We start from the raw sequence: 18,201 nt of genomic DNA, 5'->3' as shown, positions 1-18,201 counted from the left end.
AATCCCACCTACCGTCCTCCACACCACCCTGCAGGGCCTACTACTCCCCTCCCCTCCCTCTCAGGCCTTCTGTTCTTTCTTAGTAAGTCTTGGTCACAAGAGGATGGAGCCCATTCTTCACAGGAGAAGACCCCAGAGCCGTGTGCAACACTTCCCTCTGCTCACCCTTTCTACCTGGGGCCTGCCTCTCTGGCCACCGGCCAGGAGCTGGGGCGAGAGCAGCGTGGTTCCCAGGCCTGGGGCCTCTTGGCAGCTGGCACACGAGTTAGAGGTCTGGACCTGGCCCTCGGTTCCCAGGGAACAGTTTGGCGTCTGGCATTTTAGGAGCTCCTGTCTGTCGTCTGAACTGTGGCTTCTCCGGGCAGTTATGTGGGAGGGTCAGGCTCCTTCCCAGATTCCTAGGCAAGAAGAGTTTGTCAGGCTGTCGGGCCAGGGTGTGGGTGCTCCCGGGTGGTAGGAGCCCAGGGCAAGGAGGGGAGAGGAGGCTCCTGCTTCTGTCCCAGCCTGATCCGCCCCACGACCTGCCGGAGCCTGGTGTATAGGGCCAGCCCAATGGGAACTCCGGCCCTGGAGCTGGATGGGCTGGGAAGTGGGATTCCAGAGCCTCACCAGCTCCTCCTCTCTCCGGTTTGTATTGGTTTCTCTGCCTTGCTGAAGTGCCCTTTAACCTCTCCTCAAAGTGTCAAGATCCCGAAAATAGCAGTGTAGACTCAGACAGGAAATGAGAAGGGGGTGGGGAGCTGGAGAGCAGACAGACAGGAAACGGGAGGCCTGTCGGCCCCCAGAGAGGAAGCTAACTTCAGGCAGCTCCGGTGTCAGTCAGCCTCAGCTGAGCCTGATGCTCCTGGCCCAAGCTCTCACTGTGTCCCAGGGTGTGGCCGGCAAACATGGCGCTGGTGTCCCAGCCTCGGGAGAGAGGCAGCCCTGTTGGGCTGTTGGGTGCAGCTGCCTCTGAAGACCCCCAGACAGCCAAGGGAATGGAGCACTGAGGAGAGTCAGGGTTTTATCCTAAGAGTTTAGTGTTTGTCTGTGTTGTGGAATGAACCTGTTCTGTAATAGCCCTCCTGGGATTGGCTCTTGAATTTCCTTCCAGGCATATCTCAGGCCAAGAGGCCTGAAGGCCGAAGGGTGGAAATGCCCGGGACCATTGTCTTTAGGGTCTTTGTTGTCCGCCTTCCTGCCTCTCTGGCTGAAGGGGCCTGAGTCCTCAGTCTGGCTCTGAGTGGTCATAGTCATTCTGGAGTTGCTCGAGCCCCTGACTCTTCTCCCATCCTTTTCTTATTCTGTCAAACTCACCCTGACCAAACAGAATTGCTGCATATCCCTCTTAGCTCACTGTGGCCCAAACTATCTTTCCTTGAACTTGGTAGAAGGGCCCTTTGGCCCAACATGTCTCTGTTCCAGAGCTCTCTTTGGCCCTTCCTGCCTGTTTTTCGACCACGACTTCAGTCCAGTTGGAGACGTGCTAGCCCTCGTCAGGCACAGCTGTGCACAAGGGCCTGTGGTAAATGCTCTTGATCAACCTCCCCACCTCCCCACAATTCCGCCAATAAACACCAAGCGGGGACAGCACACTCAGTGTTGTGTTAGACACCAAGGACACCGAAACTGAGCCGAAACTCACCGAGACTGAGCCAGGGCCCTGGCTGTTTAGGAGAGCGTACCTGAAAGCTTGGTGCCTGACATGGTATTGGAAGGCCTTGTACCTTTCCCCATCCCTGGCTCCCTGGCCTAGCAAAGGTCTAGGCCCATAATGTCACCATGGATGGGTCTGCCATGGGTTTGGAACCTCAGAGTTTTCCCAGCTTGGTGCTAAGTTCCAGAGGATTCAGGAGTGGGTGTTGGGTCAGAGGCCCCTCACTCTTCTCACCCTCGACCCCCTTTAGCAAACCCCTCCACTATGTGTCCTCTATCCACAGGTGGGTTCGGGAGTTTCTGAATGATGAAAACAAAGGCCTGGATGTGCTGGTGGATTACCTGTCCTTTGCCCAATGTTCGGTCATGTGAGTACCTCCCTGGGGCCGGGGTTGGGGACCGGCAAGGGAGGACACAGTCCCATTCTGATTTGCTGAGGAAGGGTGAGACTGCAGTATGGGAGTCCTAGGCCAGGAGGGAAGAGCCCAGGCAGTGGTGTCGGAGTGGGCAGGCAGCCAAGGAGATGTCTGGGATCTGTAAAGCAGGCCAGGTGGCTAGAGCAGAAGGTACATTTTGGGAAGCAGAAGGAGGGAGATATGGAAAGGGAACTCAGGATTAGAACCCAAAGGATCCAGACTCCAGGCTGAGAGCAGTCCAAGGAAGTGTCCTGGCTTCTGGGAGAGACGCCCGGTGGGAGTCATTCATTTGCCTTTGGAGAGTTGAATCTCCTTTGGGTCTCCAGATGTGAGAGGGTTACTCCAGGTCATTGCTGAAGCAGAGCCCGGGGAGCAGCGGGCATGACCTTTGACCCAGATGGAAAATAAAGTATTCGGAGCCTTTTTCAATCAGTTGGGGGGGTGGGGGGGATGAGAAGGTGGTATGAGGTAGTGAAAAGAAGCACTTTCGACTAGGACAGCCACAAAGCTGGGCATGGGTCTCAGTTATATCCTTGACTCTCAGGGTGACCTCAAGCACATTTGCATCCTCTTATAGAAAAGGGGATCCATGTTCCAGGGTTGTTGTAAGGTTGAGATGATAATGTGTGTAAAGCAACTAGTAGTGTTGGGAAGTCTGTTCTGCCCTAGCTGCTTTATTAATTATTGTTATTCAAGGTGGTGTAACCTACCGTAATTACCTGAATATAGGGAAAGAGATTTTATACTCATCTTTCACGTGATGACTGGGGAATACTTCAGACTTAGAGCCAAGACTTCAATCAGCCCTTGGCTGACTGATCATCCCAGTTTGCCCATGACCTTTCCCAGCCTTGGCACCAAAAGTCCCACGTCCTGGGGAACTCCTCAGTTCTGGGACTCAGTCCTCGCCTTGGCTTTCGCTTTTGCTATTACTGCCCTTACCCCGGGCCCTTCTCTTTTGTCCCCAGATTTTCAGTCTTAGCTCTTTAGGGGTTTGAAGTAACGCGTCTCCTTGGTTTGGCCTGTCACTCTTCCCAGGTCATCCCTCCTTAAAACCAAGAGTGGCCTACTCCCCGTTCCCATCCCAGCAGAATTCAGGCCTCGTGATCCTCCTCTCCTTTTAAAAACGACTCTTTTTATAGAAAGAAATGAAAAACATTTGCTGAAGTGATTTTTTAAAAAAATTCAGAGCTTTTATAGTAAAAAGATGTAGATCATTTTTCCAAATAAGCCTATCTTTCTCGTTCAAAAAGCAAACAAATCCCAGCTGCTTGAAACCAAAATACGCTGGATCCTCAGTCTTCCAGTGTCCACAGCTGCGCTCTTGACTCTGTTTTCGAAAGAAAGATCCAGGGTAGAGAGAGGGTGTGAAGGGGAGAGAAAGTGTGTCTTGGGAAGGGTTGGAAGGAAAAGGGTGAAGCCAAGCAGAGTCTGGGTGAAGACATTGGTTTGTAAACTGTCTGTACCAGTGCTAGGGAGTTTTCTTACTGACTGAGGGAAGCCACTGGCAAGGTTCCCTGTCAGGGAGCCTCCTCTGATGTTTACTTGAGAACCCCATTAAAATTCTCATCCTCGGGGCTCTGTAGGCTGCCCTGGCTCCTTTGGAACATTCAGTCATCTGCAGAAATCATTTCCTATTTCAGAAAGCCTTGGCCTCTGTGCCTTTGACCTTGGGGTTATGAATGTCTGAGCAGAAGGTTCCCCGGAGGAGGAGCCTGTAGGAGGGCCCCTGCTTGTTCAGTCCTTAATGATCTACTTGGGGGAAGAGGACAGGAAAGAAAAGTGGGACTGGTTTTCCAGAGTGGGTATACCCTGATGTGGGGATTCGTAATGGACTAGGCCCCGGTGATCTCAAGCCATCCTCCTAGTTCTGGCCGCACTCCCAAATGGCTGGTGGCAGTCATAGAAGTACAAAGTGACAGAGAAACCATTCCAACTCCTGTAGGAAAGAAGGACCCCAGGCCACACCCTCGACCTGTGATTTCTTCCCTCAGGGAAGCTGGAGCCCAGGGAGCCTCTATTCCAGAAAACCTAGCGGTCTCCAGTAGAACCACAGAAAACCCAGCCATTAAGCCCCAGTGCTGGGATGGGACCATGGGACTCTTGAACCTAGTGGCCTCTCCCACTCTAGGTTGGCTGGGACCCCCATTTCCTTTCATTCAGACCTGCCCTTGTGAGCCCAATCCAGAACCAGCCAGGCCCCTTCAGGGTACTGAGAGACCCCTTTGGCTGCTGCCATTAGCCAACCAGCAAGACCAGCGTTGGCCAGTTCTCTACCACACTTCCACAGAGCGGATTCTCCACAGGGAGCCATGGCTTCTTTGAGACGTGGTCTCTAAGGCTGGGAGTGCAGAAAGATTCCCTTGGGGCCCACCAAGAGATCACTCCTGGAGTTGCCTGGTCAGCGGGGAGTCACAGCTCACCCTTGTCAGCACTCCCAACCCTGCAGGTCCCTCTCCAGGTTGCTCCCTGTGCCTCCGCTGCCCTTGTCCTGTGTTAGTGGCTCTCCCGACCAGGGTTGGGTCTCTGCTGCCCAATTCCGCTTTCTGTTCTTGCCATCCTTGCTTCTTACTGCCCTCGAGGTCTACAGGGTGGGGGTGGGCAGGCCAGGGGGCTTAGCACTGAAGTTCTCCTGTGTGTGCGCTTGTGTGTCCTCTCCTGCTCCAGGTTTGACTTTGAGGGTCTGGAGAGTGGTGACGATGGTGCGTTTGACAAGCTCCGGTCCTGGAGCAGGTCCATCGAGGACCTGCAGCCACCCAGCGCCCTGTCAGCCCCCTTCACCAACAGCCTCGCTCGCTCTGCGCGCCAGTCTGTGCTCCGGTATGTGTGCTCTCGCTCTGCCCGCCTGCTGCCTAGCCCCCCACCCCCCCCCCGTCCCGATCTTGGGGGCCAGGGGTGAGTGCTCATTGCTCCTCCCTCCACTCTTGCTTCCAGGCTCAGCTCTCTTGCCCTCTGCCTGCCAGTCTGTCTCTGGTCTGTCTTCTCTGTCTCCTTGACTCTGCCCAGCAATCTGTCCTGGGTAAGTATATCACCCTTGGCTCTGCCTGCCCCATCTGGGGTTCCAGCTCTCCCCTCTCCACACCCCACCTCGAGAGGCTCCCCCCATTCCTCTTTTTCATTCTTCCATTCCTGCTGGCCTCCTGGATGGGACCAGCCCTCCTGCAGCTCCCTGGTCGTCACTGGTGATCCAGCTCCTCATGTCTGTTGCCTTCTGGCTCTGCATTCTGCGCCATCAGCTGCTCCGAGACCAGCTCCCACCCAGCCTGCCCGCCGCTCACCTTCCCTTCATTTCTTCCTTTTCTCTCCAAGCCTGCCTTGTGTTCATATATATATACATATATATATATATTTTTTTAATTTAGCTTAATTTAATTTTTATTTATTTTGGTACTTTAGGAGCTGTCCTGCCTGGAGGCAGGTGGACAAACCAGATGACTTTTCAGAGCCCCTCCTACCCAGGGAGGCTGTCCTCTGGGCCCTGTGCCCCTTTCTGTGGTCTGTGTCCCTCTTGTGGCCATGCTTTTCTCTGGGTTTCCTTTGGGTTTTGTCCCTCTGACACTGCTCGTCATTCTCATCATTCTCGTCATGCCTGAGCACACATCATTTGTGCGTCCTCTTTCTTTCATGAAACATCTCTGGGGGCCAATCGAGAGGTAGCCCCTGGCCCTCCTATTGTCTTGGGGGGGGGGGGTTGGTCTGCCTTTCTGAGACATAGAAGTGGGATGGGAGCCAAGATGCTCCTGCCCCAGGGAATTCATGGAAGATGCAGCGACTGGAAGGAAGAGGAGGGAAGGCTCAGAGGAACATCTCCCTGGATCCATCTTGAGGCCCAGGAAGGCCTGCACACCTGCCATTGTATTTCGCAGGGCTCCTGGGCTCAGGACAGTTTGGGCACTGATTATAAAGCTGGGATCCTGGATATTTATTCCCAAAGGTCAATGGCAGAGCGATGAAAACAACTGAGCACCCTGACTGCCCCTCCCCCATCGCTCTCAAGGCCCCCTGTTCCCCTTTCTGGGAGCTGCAGAGGCACAGCCAGCTGTTGGCTGTCAGGGTGATGGCAAGCACTCCTAGTCCCTTCACCAGCAGCTCCCTCTTCCCCAGGTACAGCACTCTCCCTGGGCGCAGGGCCCTGAAGAACTCCCGCCTGGTGAGCCAGAAGGATGATGTCCATGTCTGCATCCTTTGCCTCAGAGCCATCATGAACTATCAGGTAAGTGGGCAGCACTAGCCGCGGAAGCTCTACCCGTCTTGCCTCATCTGCTGAACTCAAAGAGCAGGGAGGGCACCAGGAGGTCCAGCAGGGAGCTGCCTTCCCCACCATCAAGGTCTTCCTTCCTTCTGTCCTTTCCCCTTATTACAGTATGGCTTCAACCTGGTCATGTCCCACCCTCATGCTGTCAATGAGATCGCACTCAGCCTCAACAACAAGAATCCAAGGTGAGTTCCTTCCTTCCCCTCTCCTCCTGACTGTGTACAGGGCTCTAGAGATCGGGGCTCCACTTGGCCCTGACATGCAGTCACACCTGCCTGGCCTCCGGGGGCCTGTGGCTTATGTCAGAGCCTTGGTTCTGCTCCCTCCCCTCCCCTCCAGAGGACGGGGAATGTCCCTGGCTTTCCTCTGGTCTGCACAGCTCAGTGAGGGACAAGCCTTCCTTCCCCTGCTTTCTTTTTGAAACCCACTCCCCTGACTCCTGAGGCTGTGTCTGCTCTGAAAGGGCTCACCTCCTCATGGAGGCAAACTGTGTGGCAGCCAGGGTGGGGAACGAGGAGCTTAATCCTTTTTCTTCACCCCTTAGGACCAAAGCCCTTGTCTTGGAGCTCTTGGCAGCTGTGTGTTTGGTGCGGGGAGGTCATGAAATCATTCTTGCTGCCTTTGACAATTTCAAAGAGGTCAGTCTCCTACATTTGTGCGTGTTTTGAGGAGGTGGGGAGCTAGCCAGGGAAGCACCCCTTGCTCTGATCTCACACAGCCCAGTGATGATTTTTCACAGCCTGTGCTTAACTAAGAAGCCTGCCCTGTCTACTTTTTTTTTTTTTTCCCCGCACCAAAACTGGAACTTCTGCCTTACAGATCTTATGGTAAGACAGCTCCTGAATGGCCCCCTGAAGAGGCCCTCACTTGAGGGCTGCAGTCCAGTGGCACTAACCTAGCCATGCATCTGCCTATCTGAGGAGCTTGTTAAACTTACTCCTGCGGGGCTGAGGACCTGTGCTTTAACAGGGCCCCTCAAGTGGCTCTGAGGCAGAGAACCCACTGGTAGAACCCAAGGCAGGCATGTTTGCAGTGTGGGGAGAAGGCAAGCAAGGATTGTCTTGAGTTGTTGGCTGTTACTGGTGAGGGGAGAGGAAGCTCCTACTTGGAATTTCCCCAGCTTCTGGGCCTGACTCTGAAACCCTCATCTGCTTGAACATAGGATTCCTCGATGTCCAGTTTCAGCAGCTGGTCCCACCCCTTCCTCCTCTTTGGACCTCTTCCCTAGCATCTATTGTTCAAGCCAGGAAATGGCTCTTCCTCCTTGAAGCCAGAGGCTCAGCAGAGTCTCTGGACCCCTCTCAGCACAGGAGCTTTCCTGCACCCTGGACCCTCTCCTGTGTCCCCACTAGGACCTCAGCTATGTCTTCCCACCTCCCTCCTTCCTTCCTCCTTCCTTCAATAACTGAGCAACCGTGTTTCTTCTTGGCCTACCCCCCCAGAGGCTCCTAAAGGCCAGACTAATGGCCCAGGCTTTACTGGGTACCCTTGGCAAGTTGATGGGAGACCAGTGACCCAAGGCAATGGCAGGTCCCAGGTTTTCTTCTACTTGGACAGCTTGTTATGCTTACAGGCTTTTTTCTATGTGTTGCAAATGTTTCCTTGCCTAGAAAGAGTCGTGGTTAAGCTTAGTCTGAACAAGTCCCTTTGCTGTGATGTTCCTGGGAGCAGGGCTCAAGGGCTTAGGTTCTGCACGGGCTAGAGCTTCTCACTGAGAAATTTGCTTGGCAGGTATGCAAGGAGCTACACCGCTTTGAGAAACTGATGGAGTATTTCCGGAATGAGGACAGCAACATCGACTTCATGGTGAGGAGCTGGGCCTGGGTCAGGCGCATGCCCAGTAGGCTCCCATGCTCCCTGAGAACAGGTCCAAGCCAACAGCTTATCTTGGTATTCTGTCTAGAAACTAGAATGATTCTCTCCACTCGTAAGTGCTCCTTGTCTACTTATCTACCCCAGAGACCTTTTAGGAACTTCAGGACAGTAACATTTTTGTGTCTTGGGTTCCTCTCCTTTCCCCCTTTATGTGGCCTTACTGCACCTGATTTGGCTCCTTTCAAGCTGCTTTGCTTCGCCCAACCTTTTCCTCTAGCCTCTCTTCCCTTCAGCCTCCAATCTTTAGTTACGTAGTGTTGTCTCCAGAAATACCTGTTGAACTTTAAAGGAAATCAGTTGTATCTTCATTTCTGCCTATTTCTCACGTAATTTACTTCTTTCCGTACACTGAATCTTAAGTTTGATATTTTTTAAGCTAAAATACTCTTATTGTTCCCAGAAAGACTTTTTTAATTCACTCTTTTGAGTACCCCCGTGAGGATAGTGGTTCAAACGCCCGGGCTCTGCAGTCTCTTCTGGTCTGCCCTGCCTCTGACCCTCCGGCTTCTTCCCAGGTGGCCTGCATGCAGTTTATCAACATCGTGGTGCACTCAGTAGAGGACATGAACTTTCGGGTGCACCTGCAGTATGAGTTCACCAAGCTGGGGCTGGAGGAGTTCTTGCAGGTGAGCTGGACTCAAGCCTCTGCCTGGGACGAACTTGGGGGCAAAGGATCGGCTTAGTCCTATCACCAAGTGTTCTTCTATGAGACCCTAGTCATGGACGCTCTTGGATGCCTGTCTTTCTGTCGCCCCGGGGCCTGGGGCCCTCCTGCAGGGGGCGCTGTCTAACTTGGCAGCTCCACAGGGTGAGAATCTGCATGGCTGCAGAAGGAACTCCCTGGGTCTTCCTGTCTAGGAAGTGGTCATGGAGGGTGATGAGGGCCACGTCTCTGTCGGAAGGCTCCTCCAACTACTACCGTGTCTGCTCTTCCCAGAAGTCAAGGCACACAGAGAGCGAGAAGCTGCAGGTGCAGATCCAGGCATACCTGGACAATGTGTTTGACGTGGGAGGCTTGTTGGAGGATGCGGAGACCAAGAACGTGGCCCTGGAGAAGGTGGAGGAGCTGGAGGAACATGTGTCCCATGTAAGTAGTCCTCTTTTGCTGCCAGAACTACCACTGAGGGTGGGAAGAGGACGAGGCTGTCTCAGTTCCATACTGAGGTCCAGGGAAGCCTCAGAACCTGACACACTCTGGCCGAGGCCAGGTTAGGACACACACTGACCTCTAGGACTGGGCGTGAGGTGGCCTCAGGCTTGAGAGAGTCAGATGTGGTCTGTTTCACAGAGTCTCAGACCCTGGGCCCATGGGAGTGATGCAGGGAAGCCACCGGGCCCCTCGGCCTCAGGAGCCCCGCATGCGGGGATTGGGCCCAGGTCCTGACGGAGGCTCCAGTTATGCAAAGCACCCAGGCTTTAGGGCCAGCGCCAGACCTGTTCTTCCCATCCTGCAGCTCACAGAGAAGCTTCTGGACCTGGAGAATGAGAACATGATGCGTGTGGCAGAGCTAGAGAAGCAGCTGCTGCAGCGGGAGAAGGAACTAGAGAGCGTCAAGGTACCAAGTAATCTGGGGGAAGGCCCTGCTGATAAACTGCAGGCAGGCATGGGGACCTGGCTTGGTTTGGCTTTTCTTTTCTTTTTTCCGTTCTTCCTTTCTTTCTCTCTCCTTTTCTTCCTTTCCTTCTTCCTTTATTTTCAATATTTCTCTTATCAATTTATTTTTTATCTCTTTGCTTTTTCTTTTCTTTTCTTTTTGAAGATTTTATTTATTTGACAGATCACAAGTAGGTAGAGAGAGTGGGGGAAGCAGGCTCCCAGCTGAGCAGAGAACCCGATGCGGGGCTCAATCCCAGGACCCTGGGATCATGACCTGAGCCAAAGGCAGAGGGTTTAACCCACTGAGCCACCCAGGCACCTCCTCTTTGTTCTTTCATACAGTCAGCTCCATCCTATTATAAGAAACACATCTGAAAATCAGTTTTTTATTTGGCTTTTTTGTCTTGAGTCGTGTCAAGTCTTTGAAAATCAGATCTTGGTTCATACTTGAGGCACTCAGAGGAGGGTGGGCTGATGACTTCACCCCATTTTTTAGTTGGTGAAGGAACCTGAGTCCAGAGTGGGCCGGATGCTCACAGAGGAGGGTGGGAGCAAGGGGGTACCCGCAGGCACCTCTGGTATCCAGGCCTCCTTCTACCAGCCCCTCTCACTGCTTTTCCCTCCCCTGTGTAATGGGCAGGCTGAGTAGCTCCGAGGCTATCCACCAGGTATCCTGAGTTGGGAGGCCAGGGGCTTGATATACATCCGTCAGGACCCTACTGAGAGTCCAGAGTGCTGTTCTAGGGAGTATGGAGGATACAGAGATGGCTAGGGCAGGGTATTGTCCACAGGGGGCTGCCCAGGAGTGATTACACAAGGTGAAATGCAGTGGGAACAGTGGAGGCCCAGAGGGCTGAGGATGGTGTGGCCGGCTGGAGTCAGGCCCAGGAGGTGTGCCCAGTAGCAGCTTCTGGCCCTGGCCTTGAGGAACCAGTGAGTCTAAGGCCGGGTCCAAGAGGAAGCACCCTGGAGGGTACCCTCTGGGCCAGCAGCTCTGTAGCTCACCTCTCATTCTGTGCAGTCCAGGCTCCCTGGCCCCCACCTGGGTTCCTGCTGCTCTCTGCCTCTAGGTACCCTCCCAGAGACCCCAGTGGAGAAACCTGGAAGGGCCACTCTCAGGAGCAACTCCGGCTGTGTCTTCCACTTACCCTTTCCCCACTGTCTCCCACTAGGAGACTTACGAGAACACCAGCCACCAGGTACACACGCTGCGGCGGCTCATTAAAGAGAAGGAGGAGGCCTTCCAGCGCCGATGTCACTTGGAGCCTGGGGCACGGGGCCTGGAGTCAGTGGGCAGCGAGGCTCTGGCCCGGATAGGCCCTGCAGAGCTGGGTGAGGGCCTTCTGCCCTCTGATTTGGACCTCCTGGCTCCAGCCCCACCGCCCGAGGAGGCCCTGCCGCTGCCTCCACCGCCAGCTCCTCCCCTGCCCCCACCACCACCCCCGTTACCAGGTGAGGAAGACTGTGGCAGCCCCAAGGGGCAGCCCCATCTCAGGGCCACACTGAAACCCCAGGTGGCGGTGCCTCCCTTAGGGAGAAGCCAGGGACATGGGTGGAAGGATGTGAAGTTGGGTGGGAACGCGCTGAGGGAGGGAAAGAGTCTCAGGTTACTGGGGAAGGGGCATATGAAAGTAGACATGGTCTATTGTAAGGATCGTAAAGGAGCCGTTCCTGATTCTTCTGAGGATGGCCACGGAGAGGGCTCAGACCAGAGCAGGAAATAGTGGGCCAGAGGCCAGCGAGATCTGCTCTACCAGAGTTAGGACCCCTGGGAGCCACAGGGGCAGGGATTCACACATTCTCTTTCCCCTGGAGACTTTGCAGACAGGTGGGGTGGCATGAGGGAAGGGATCTCTGAAGAGTCTTTTGGGCCCTGGGTCATGGTGGCATTTCTTTTCCCCCAGATAAGTGTCCCCCAGCCCCACCTCTCCCTGGTGCTGCTCCCTCTGTGGTGTTGACAGTAGGCCTGTCAGGTGAGTGCCCCGTCTCTGGGCAGGGCTAGAGGGATGGAGGAAGAGTGTCCTCAGCCCTCACTGATCTTCCTTCCAAATCAGCCATTCGCATCAAGAAACCCATCAAGACCAAGTTCCGGTTGCCTGTCTTCAATTGGACAGCATTGAAACCCAACCAGATCAGCGGCACTGTCTTCAGTGAACTTGACGATGAGAAGATCTTGGAGGTAGCAAGACCTGGAGCCCTTAGCAGTGGGGTTGTGGGTTGGGGACCAGATCATGCTTTTAGCCAGATCTCCTGGCCTTAGAAATGCCATCAGACTCAGGCATCTGCGCACCAGAGCTGAGCAGACATTGGGTGCACTGTCCAGGGGGTCTTCTAGTCAGATAGCCCACTGCATTTTCCCTTCTCGTTACCCCCTGCCAGGACCTAGACCTGGACAAATTTGAAGAACTGTTCAAGACAAAAGCCCAGGGCCCCGCTCTTGACCTAATCTGCTCTAAGAACAAGACAGCGCAAAAGGCCGCCAGCAAGGTGACCCTATTGGAAGCCAATCGTGCCAAGAACCTGGCCATCACCCTCCGCAAGGCTGGCCGCTCGGCAGAGGAGATCTGCAGGGCCATCCACACGTGAGGCTCCCGCTGACCTCATCCTGGTCCCAGTCAGCTGGCAACCCAGTTCTCTACCCAGGATCCTGGCCTTCCCTGGATTCCAGGGCATCAACATCTCACACCCCTCAGTCATCCCCTGGTTTGGCCAGAACTCAGTGCATCTGTGCTGTGTGCCAGGCACATAGAGAGGTGCTGGAGATTCAGCCCAGACCTTTACTCAAGTTGCTGCCAGTCTCTGGGGAACAGTCCAGTAACACTGGGTGATAACTACCCAGGTGGTGGAGGTATAGGCAGCTTCGGGGGAACAGAGCAGGCCAGGTAGCTGAGCCTGGTGATCAGGGAAGGCTTCCTGGAGGAGGTGAAATCTCACCTGTGACCTGACCTGAGGAAGTAGATGAAGTCCATTTCAGTGCCTGGAGGGAGAACATGATGCCCTAGGGACTGGAAATTGACTATGACTTCAGTGTAGGAGGAGAGTAGGAGAGACAGGGTAGACCCAGGTGGGCAGAAGTCTTGCAGGCTGAGCCTCGTAAGCCACGCTCAGGTGTAAAGATTTCTCCCTGGGGTAGAGGGGAGACACTGAAGGGTGTTTAAATAGGCCATGGAATGTTCCCCTAGGATAGTTAGTCATGCTCTGATAGTGAAGCAATGGGCACTCAACCTCTGGCTGTGTCCTGCTCACAGAACCCATGCTTAGGCCTTCCAGGGCCCAGAGAATAAAGGGGTGTCGGATACTAGGCAGACACAAGACCTGAGGTGGCTCCTTCTTCCAACACAGGTTTGACCTCCAGACGCTGCCCGTGGACTTTGTGGAGTGCCTGATGCGCTTCCTGCCCACGGAGGCCGAGGTGAAGCTGCTGCGGCAGTATGAGCGGGAGCGGCAGCCGCTGGATGAGCTGGCGGCCGAGGACCGCTTCATGCTGCTCTTCAGCAAGGTGGAGCGGCTGACACAGCGGATGGCCGGCATGGCCTTCCTGGGCAACTTCCAGGACAACCTGCAGATGCTCACACCGGTACAGCCTCCATCCAGGCCCCCAAGGCCCCAACCCCACTCGTGAGCCCCCTCCCCTGCCCGCCCTGTCAGGCTGACATTGCCCCATTGGGACCTGGGCTGACGCGACTCTTCATCTTGCCTTCCAGCAACTCAACGCCATCATTGCCGCCTCTGCCTCTGTCAAGTCCTCCCAGAAGCTGAAGCAGATGTTGGAGGTGGGGAGGGGTTTCGAACACCTGCACATGCCTGTCGGCTTGGGTGGAGGGAGGAGCCTGCAGGGCCTGGCCTGACCTACTCCCCTGCATCTCTTGGACAGATCATACTTGCCCTGGGGAACTATATGAATAGCAGCAAGCGAGGTGCTGTGTATGGCTTCAAGCTCCAGAGCCTGGATCTGGTAAGACGGCGGGGGCAACTCTGGGGCCAGGAAGCCTGAGGAGCTGTGGCATTCGGCCCTGTCTCTCACCACCCCTCACCGCCCTCTCCCAGCTGCTGGACACCAAGTCCACTGACAGGAAGATGACATTGCTGCATTTCATCGCCTTGACGGTGAAGGAGAAGTATCCAGACCTGGCCAACTTCTGGCATGAGCTACACTTCGTGGAGAAGGCCGCGGCAGGTGAGGGGAGCCTGGCCTGGCCAGCCTGCCCACGTGTCTAGCCCAGGACAATCCCAGGAAGCTCAGGAGAGGGAACACTTGGGTCCCTTCGGTTCTGGGTTTCGTTGTCTCCTTTCTGACCCCTTCAAAGCTTTCCGCTGGGGCCATGGTTAGGGGCCACCTCAGAGGGCGTCTTCCTGCAGGCCCCCGTGGGACCCAGGCAGAGGGACAGAAGCAGCTCTCTGCTCCCAACTCCCCGGAGCTGGCCCTGGACACTCTGTTTCTCTGTGATGTGTGAAGGGCTTAGAAAAACCATAAGGTCCCCATAGACTTAAGGCAGCTGATATTTCTGCCCCAGGCCTGAGGCAGCTCCGTTTTGGAGACCAGCAGCCTCTCTGGCTTGCCTTCTTGTGCTATCTTGCTCTCGGGGTCATGAGCTCACAGCCCCCATTTCCCTTACCTCTGTGCAAGCCCCGTTAGCTGGGTCTATGGTTCTTGGTGGCCACCAGGTGGCTCAGGAAGCAGGGGCAAGAGAACCTGAGGCTGCCGCCAAGCAGGCCTCAGCCCAGGCTCTGGTGACCACAGTGTCCCTGGAGAACGTACTGCTAGACGTGAAGGAGCTGGGCCGGGGCATGGAGCTGATTCGGCGGGAATGCGGCATCCATGACAACAGCGTCCTTCGGAACTTCCTTAGCACTAATGAAGGCAAATTGGACAAGCTCCAGCGTGACGCCAAGACGGCCGAGGTGGGCGAAGGGTGGAGGCAGGCGAACAGCCAGGGCCAAGGCCCTGTGCCCCTCCAGATGGGCTTTGTTCTGCTTCTTGGACCAAAGAATAACTTTATTATTATTATTTTTTAAAGATTTATTTATTTGAGACAGATAGAGGGGGCAAGTGCATGCAGGGAGGAGGGGCAGAGGGAGAAGGGGAGTCTTAAGTAGACCCTGAGATCATGCTCTGAATGTGACGGTCTGTGCCACCCAGGTGCCCCTGGACCGAAGAACATTTCTCACGTGGTTGACCGACTGCATGTGGGGGAGAGGGGATTTGAGCGTGGCCAGCAGCCATGTCTGAGGACATACTCAATGGACCTTGGGGAGCCCCAGGTTCTTTCTCCTCCCACAGGGGCTGGGGGCTGCTGGCTTTCCTCCTTTGGCCCCAAGCACTGTATTCTGTGGGCCTCCTGTCCCTGCTGGAGAGCCAGGCTTGTCCTGCTCTGCCAGACCGACCCCCTTCTGTTCACCCCTTCCCCAGGAGGCCTATAATGCGGTTGTGCGCTACTTCGGTGAGAGTCCCAAAACCACACCCCCTTCTGTATTCTTCCCAGTGTTCGTCCGATTCATTCGTTCTTACAAGGTGAGCGGAATAGAGGCTTTTACAAAGGAATCTAGCTGAAAGAAAACTGGTAGGGGGAGGGAGGGCTGGGCTCCAAGTCTGGGCCTTTTCTGTCTCCTCCTTGGAGTCTTGGGAGGGAGCAATGGAAGCTGGCCACAGGCCTCTCAGCTGTGAACTGGTGGGCAGGGTGGGGGCCCAGGCTTCCTGTCATTGTTTGGGGCAGGAAGTGCCCCTCCAGAGGGTGGCCACCTGGGGTTGCTGGTCCTACTGCCACCCATTCTCCACCCTCTGTGGCAGCCCCGCCCCTCACAGCCTGTGTGAGCCTCACCACCCCACCCCCCACGGTTCTTAGGAAGCAGAACAAGAGAATGAAGCTAGAAAGAAGCAGGAGGAGGTAATGCGGGAGAAGCAGCTGGCTCAGGAAGCCAAGAAACTGGATGCCAAGGTGGGTGGGACCAAGAGCTGGGGCCTGGAGGAGAGGATTAGGAGGGGGTGGAGGGAGAACTAGAGAGATGGAAAACTGGAGCCCAGAGACCACCCAAAGGGCCCGAGACTGGAGTCCAAAGCGATGGGGGGGCTTTGGGAAGGGATTCCCGGGCAGGGATCGGGGATGGGCTGCTGTGTACAACCAAGGGCATCCTCAGACTGCATCTTGGGGCAGGAACCAGCCATGGTAGGTAGGGATAACTCCCCTCCCCTTCAATGCTCGGCCCTAGACCCCATCTCAGCGGAACAAGTGGCAACAGCAGGAGCTAATCGCAGAGCTGAGGCGGCGCCAGGCCAAGGAGCATCGGCCTGTTTACGAGGGGAAGGATGGTACCATTGAGGACATCATTACAGGTGGGACCCTCGACCCTCCCTCGGGCTTGGCCACTGGGCCTGGCTCCCCAACTCCAACCTCACCCCTTTGGGCCCTCCTCCCACCCCATCCCCACGAGGCCTGACCACTGTGTCTCTTTCCTGGGCCACAGTGTTGAAGAGTGTCCCTTTCACGGCCCGTACTGCCAAGCGGGGCTCACGCTTCTTCTGCGATGCAGCCCACCATGATGAGTCAAACTGTTAACCCCCAAGGCTGGGGCTCTTGACAGGTACCGGGCACCACAGCTGCCCTCTCTGCATGCCCACCTCCCCGGGTTCCTCCTGGGCCCGCAGGCACCTCCTCCCCTGCATGACTTGGAACCGTCCTCTGGCAGCCTCACGGTGATGGGGGCACATACTTCTCCATTTGCATGCCCAGTGCTCCGAGAAGCATGGCTTGTCCCCTTGCATGTGCCTTTGGGGAAGTGGTGTCTCCCACTAATGCTGTCCTGGCTTCTACTAAGCCCCGAAGGGTAGGGAGCTTCCACAGTGGGCAGGACCTGGACACCACCTCTCCATGCTGAGGCCGAGGCCCCCTCCATTCCCAGGCCTGGGTATCTTTTGTGACTTGTACCACCCCCTCCCGCCCCCGCCATACAGAACGCTGGCAGTAGCTGTTGCCCTGCCAACAGCAACTGATGTCCCTTAACCGGTTTCCTGACACTCAGTCTACCTGGGGGCTCTCCTCAGCATCTGGCTATCACCAAGTCTACTTTGTCTCTGCCGCTGCCCAGCGGCCTCTAGTCACAACCTGGTCCTCCGAAGATGCAGAGTCCCGGCAGGCTCCCTGACCATTCCCTCTGGCCTCTCTTAAGGCTTCTCCTTCCTCGGCCTCATGACTGGCTCTTCTTTGGCCCTGCCTGTGGGGCTGCTCCTCAAGGGTATGTTCTGACAGAGGGTGGGCCTGGCCCAGCTTCCTTGCCTGTTTACAGGCCTCTGTCTTCCCCACAGGCCTTCACCACCAGCCCATTGTCGTTCGCCACCAAGCCAGGAGTGCCGCACCGCCCAGCGGGCCCCCCCGGGCTCCAGGCCCCCACTAAGAACACCCTGAAGGCAGAAGCACTTCAGCTCTTCAACCTGTGGACCTGGGGCCCTGGAACTAGTCGAGGGTGCAGTGCAGGGCTGTGCTGCTCTCTGCCTAGCATCCACCCCAGCTCTCAAAGCTGCATGTGCCTGACACCACCAGGGGCCCTGGGTCTCCTGGGGCCTGGCACTTCCCTGGTGCCTCTAGGACTGCACTTCAGCCCCACGGTCTTCAGCTTCATTTCCCAACTGAAAGGTCACCAAAGGTCAGCTCAGAGCTGGGAAAAGGCATTTCTAGCTTTAGCCTGTATAGGGGCCCACAGCCCCCTTTGTCACTAGGTCAGAGGAACAAGAAGGGAAAGCAGATACCCCTTCTTTTTTTTCCCCCCTTCCTTTTTGCAGGCTCTTGGTCAGCTGTGGTCTGTAAGTATCCAGACTCGGGGGGGTCCAGGACTCTACAAGTCTCAGATCATCTTTTACCAGGAACAAGGCCCACCTAAGCCTGGTCCCCACCCAGCTGGGCCCTGGTAATAAGGGTAAAGGAGAGATACCATGCTTACTGCCCTTAGCCCCTTCCACTCTAGGCTGGCTCTGTCCTTGTTGCGTGGGCAGAGGGTAGAGGTTCTCCCGGGACTGCTAGAGAAAGGGCGCACGGTCAGCACCCTCGCCCCCTTTCCACAACTAGGATATTTTGGCAGGGGACTGGGGCACAGCGGTCTTAGCTGTTTTCTCAGTCTTTTGCAAGTTTGTCCCAGCCCCCGCAGGGGAATACAGGGACCCAATTCTTTCTGTACATGTACCACCTCCCTTCTCTCATGTACATAAATCCCAGACCTTCCTTCTCCCAACAAAGGCTTGAAGCACCAGGCCTGACTTTGTCTCCTCTTTGTTGGGGGAGTGGAGGCAGGGTGCCTAGGGTGGCCGTTTAGTCTGACCTGAACCACAGGGACAGAAAGGAGGCCACATGGAGCCTGCCGTCTCCTTGGGGGAGGTAAGCATAAGAGCCTGGGGAAGGGGAACCAGGCTGGTTGGGCTCCAACCACACAAAAGG

The 18,201-nt window shown here is 55.7% G+C and overlaps 1 protein-coding gene across 5 annotated transcripts in view; it reads left to right on the top strand.

Annotated features, from left to right (window-relative positions):
• The window catches only part of FMNL3 (formin like 3), a 54,104-nt gene extending 36,088 nt beyond the window's left edge, over nt 1–18,016 (top strand). Inside the window, exons 5-27 of one of the 5 annotated variants that reach the window (XM_059403043.1) lie at nt 1,920–2,003; nt 4,719–4,871; nt 6,156–6,264; nt 6,415–6,491; nt 6,851–6,944; nt 8,038–8,112; nt 8,697–8,807; nt 9,122–9,268; nt 9,636–9,737; nt 10,951–11,230; nt 11,683–11,751; nt 11,833–11,957; nt 12,158–12,360; nt 13,121–13,355; nt 13,483–13,551; nt 13,653–13,733; nt 13,826–13,955; nt 14,520–14,680; nt 15,189–15,290; nt 15,622–15,714; nt 15,986–16,109; nt 16,241–16,357; nt 17,079–17,165. In XM_059403043.1, coding sequence (XP_059259026.1) covers nt 1,920–2,003; nt 4,719–4,871; nt 6,156–6,264; nt 6,415–6,491; nt 6,851–6,944; nt 8,038–8,112; nt 8,697–8,807; nt 9,122–9,268; nt 9,636–9,737; nt 10,951–11,230; nt 11,683–11,751; nt 11,833–11,957; nt 12,158–12,360; nt 13,121–13,355; nt 13,483–13,551; nt 13,653–13,733; nt 13,826–13,955; nt 14,520–14,680; nt 15,189–15,290; nt 15,622–15,714; nt 15,986–16,109; nt 16,241–16,332 — 2,716 coding nt within the window. In that variant the 3' untranslated portion in view covers nt 16,333–16,357; nt 17,079–17,165. Of the gene's footprint in view, nt 1–1,919; nt 2,004–4,718; nt 4,872–6,155; nt 6,265–6,414; nt 6,492–6,850; nt 6,945–8,037; nt 8,113–8,696; nt 8,808–9,118; nt 9,269–9,635; nt 9,738–10,950; nt 11,231–11,682; nt 11,752–11,832; nt 11,958–12,157; nt 12,361–13,120; nt 13,356–13,482; nt 13,552–13,652; nt 13,734–13,825; nt 13,956–14,519; nt 14,681–15,188; nt 15,291–15,621; nt 15,715–15,985; nt 16,110–16,240; nt 16,358–17,078 lie in introns of all 5 variants that reach the window. The other 4 variants (XM_059403041.1, XM_059403042.1, XM_059403044.1 and 1 more) reach the window with 4 other exon arrangements.
• Nucleotides 18,017–18,201: the final 185 nt, after the last annotated feature.

The sequence above is a fragment of the Mustela nigripes genome, chromosome 6, assembly GCF_022355385.1.
Source record: "Mustela nigripes isolate SB6536 chromosome 6, MUSNIG.SB6536, whole genome shotgun sequence".
NCBI lineage: Eukaryota > Metazoa > Chordata > Mammalia > Carnivora > Mustelidae > Mustela > Mustela nigripes.
The sequence above is the reverse complement of the archived record's forward strand: the minus strand, read 5'-3'. Positions and strand labels throughout refer to the sequence as shown.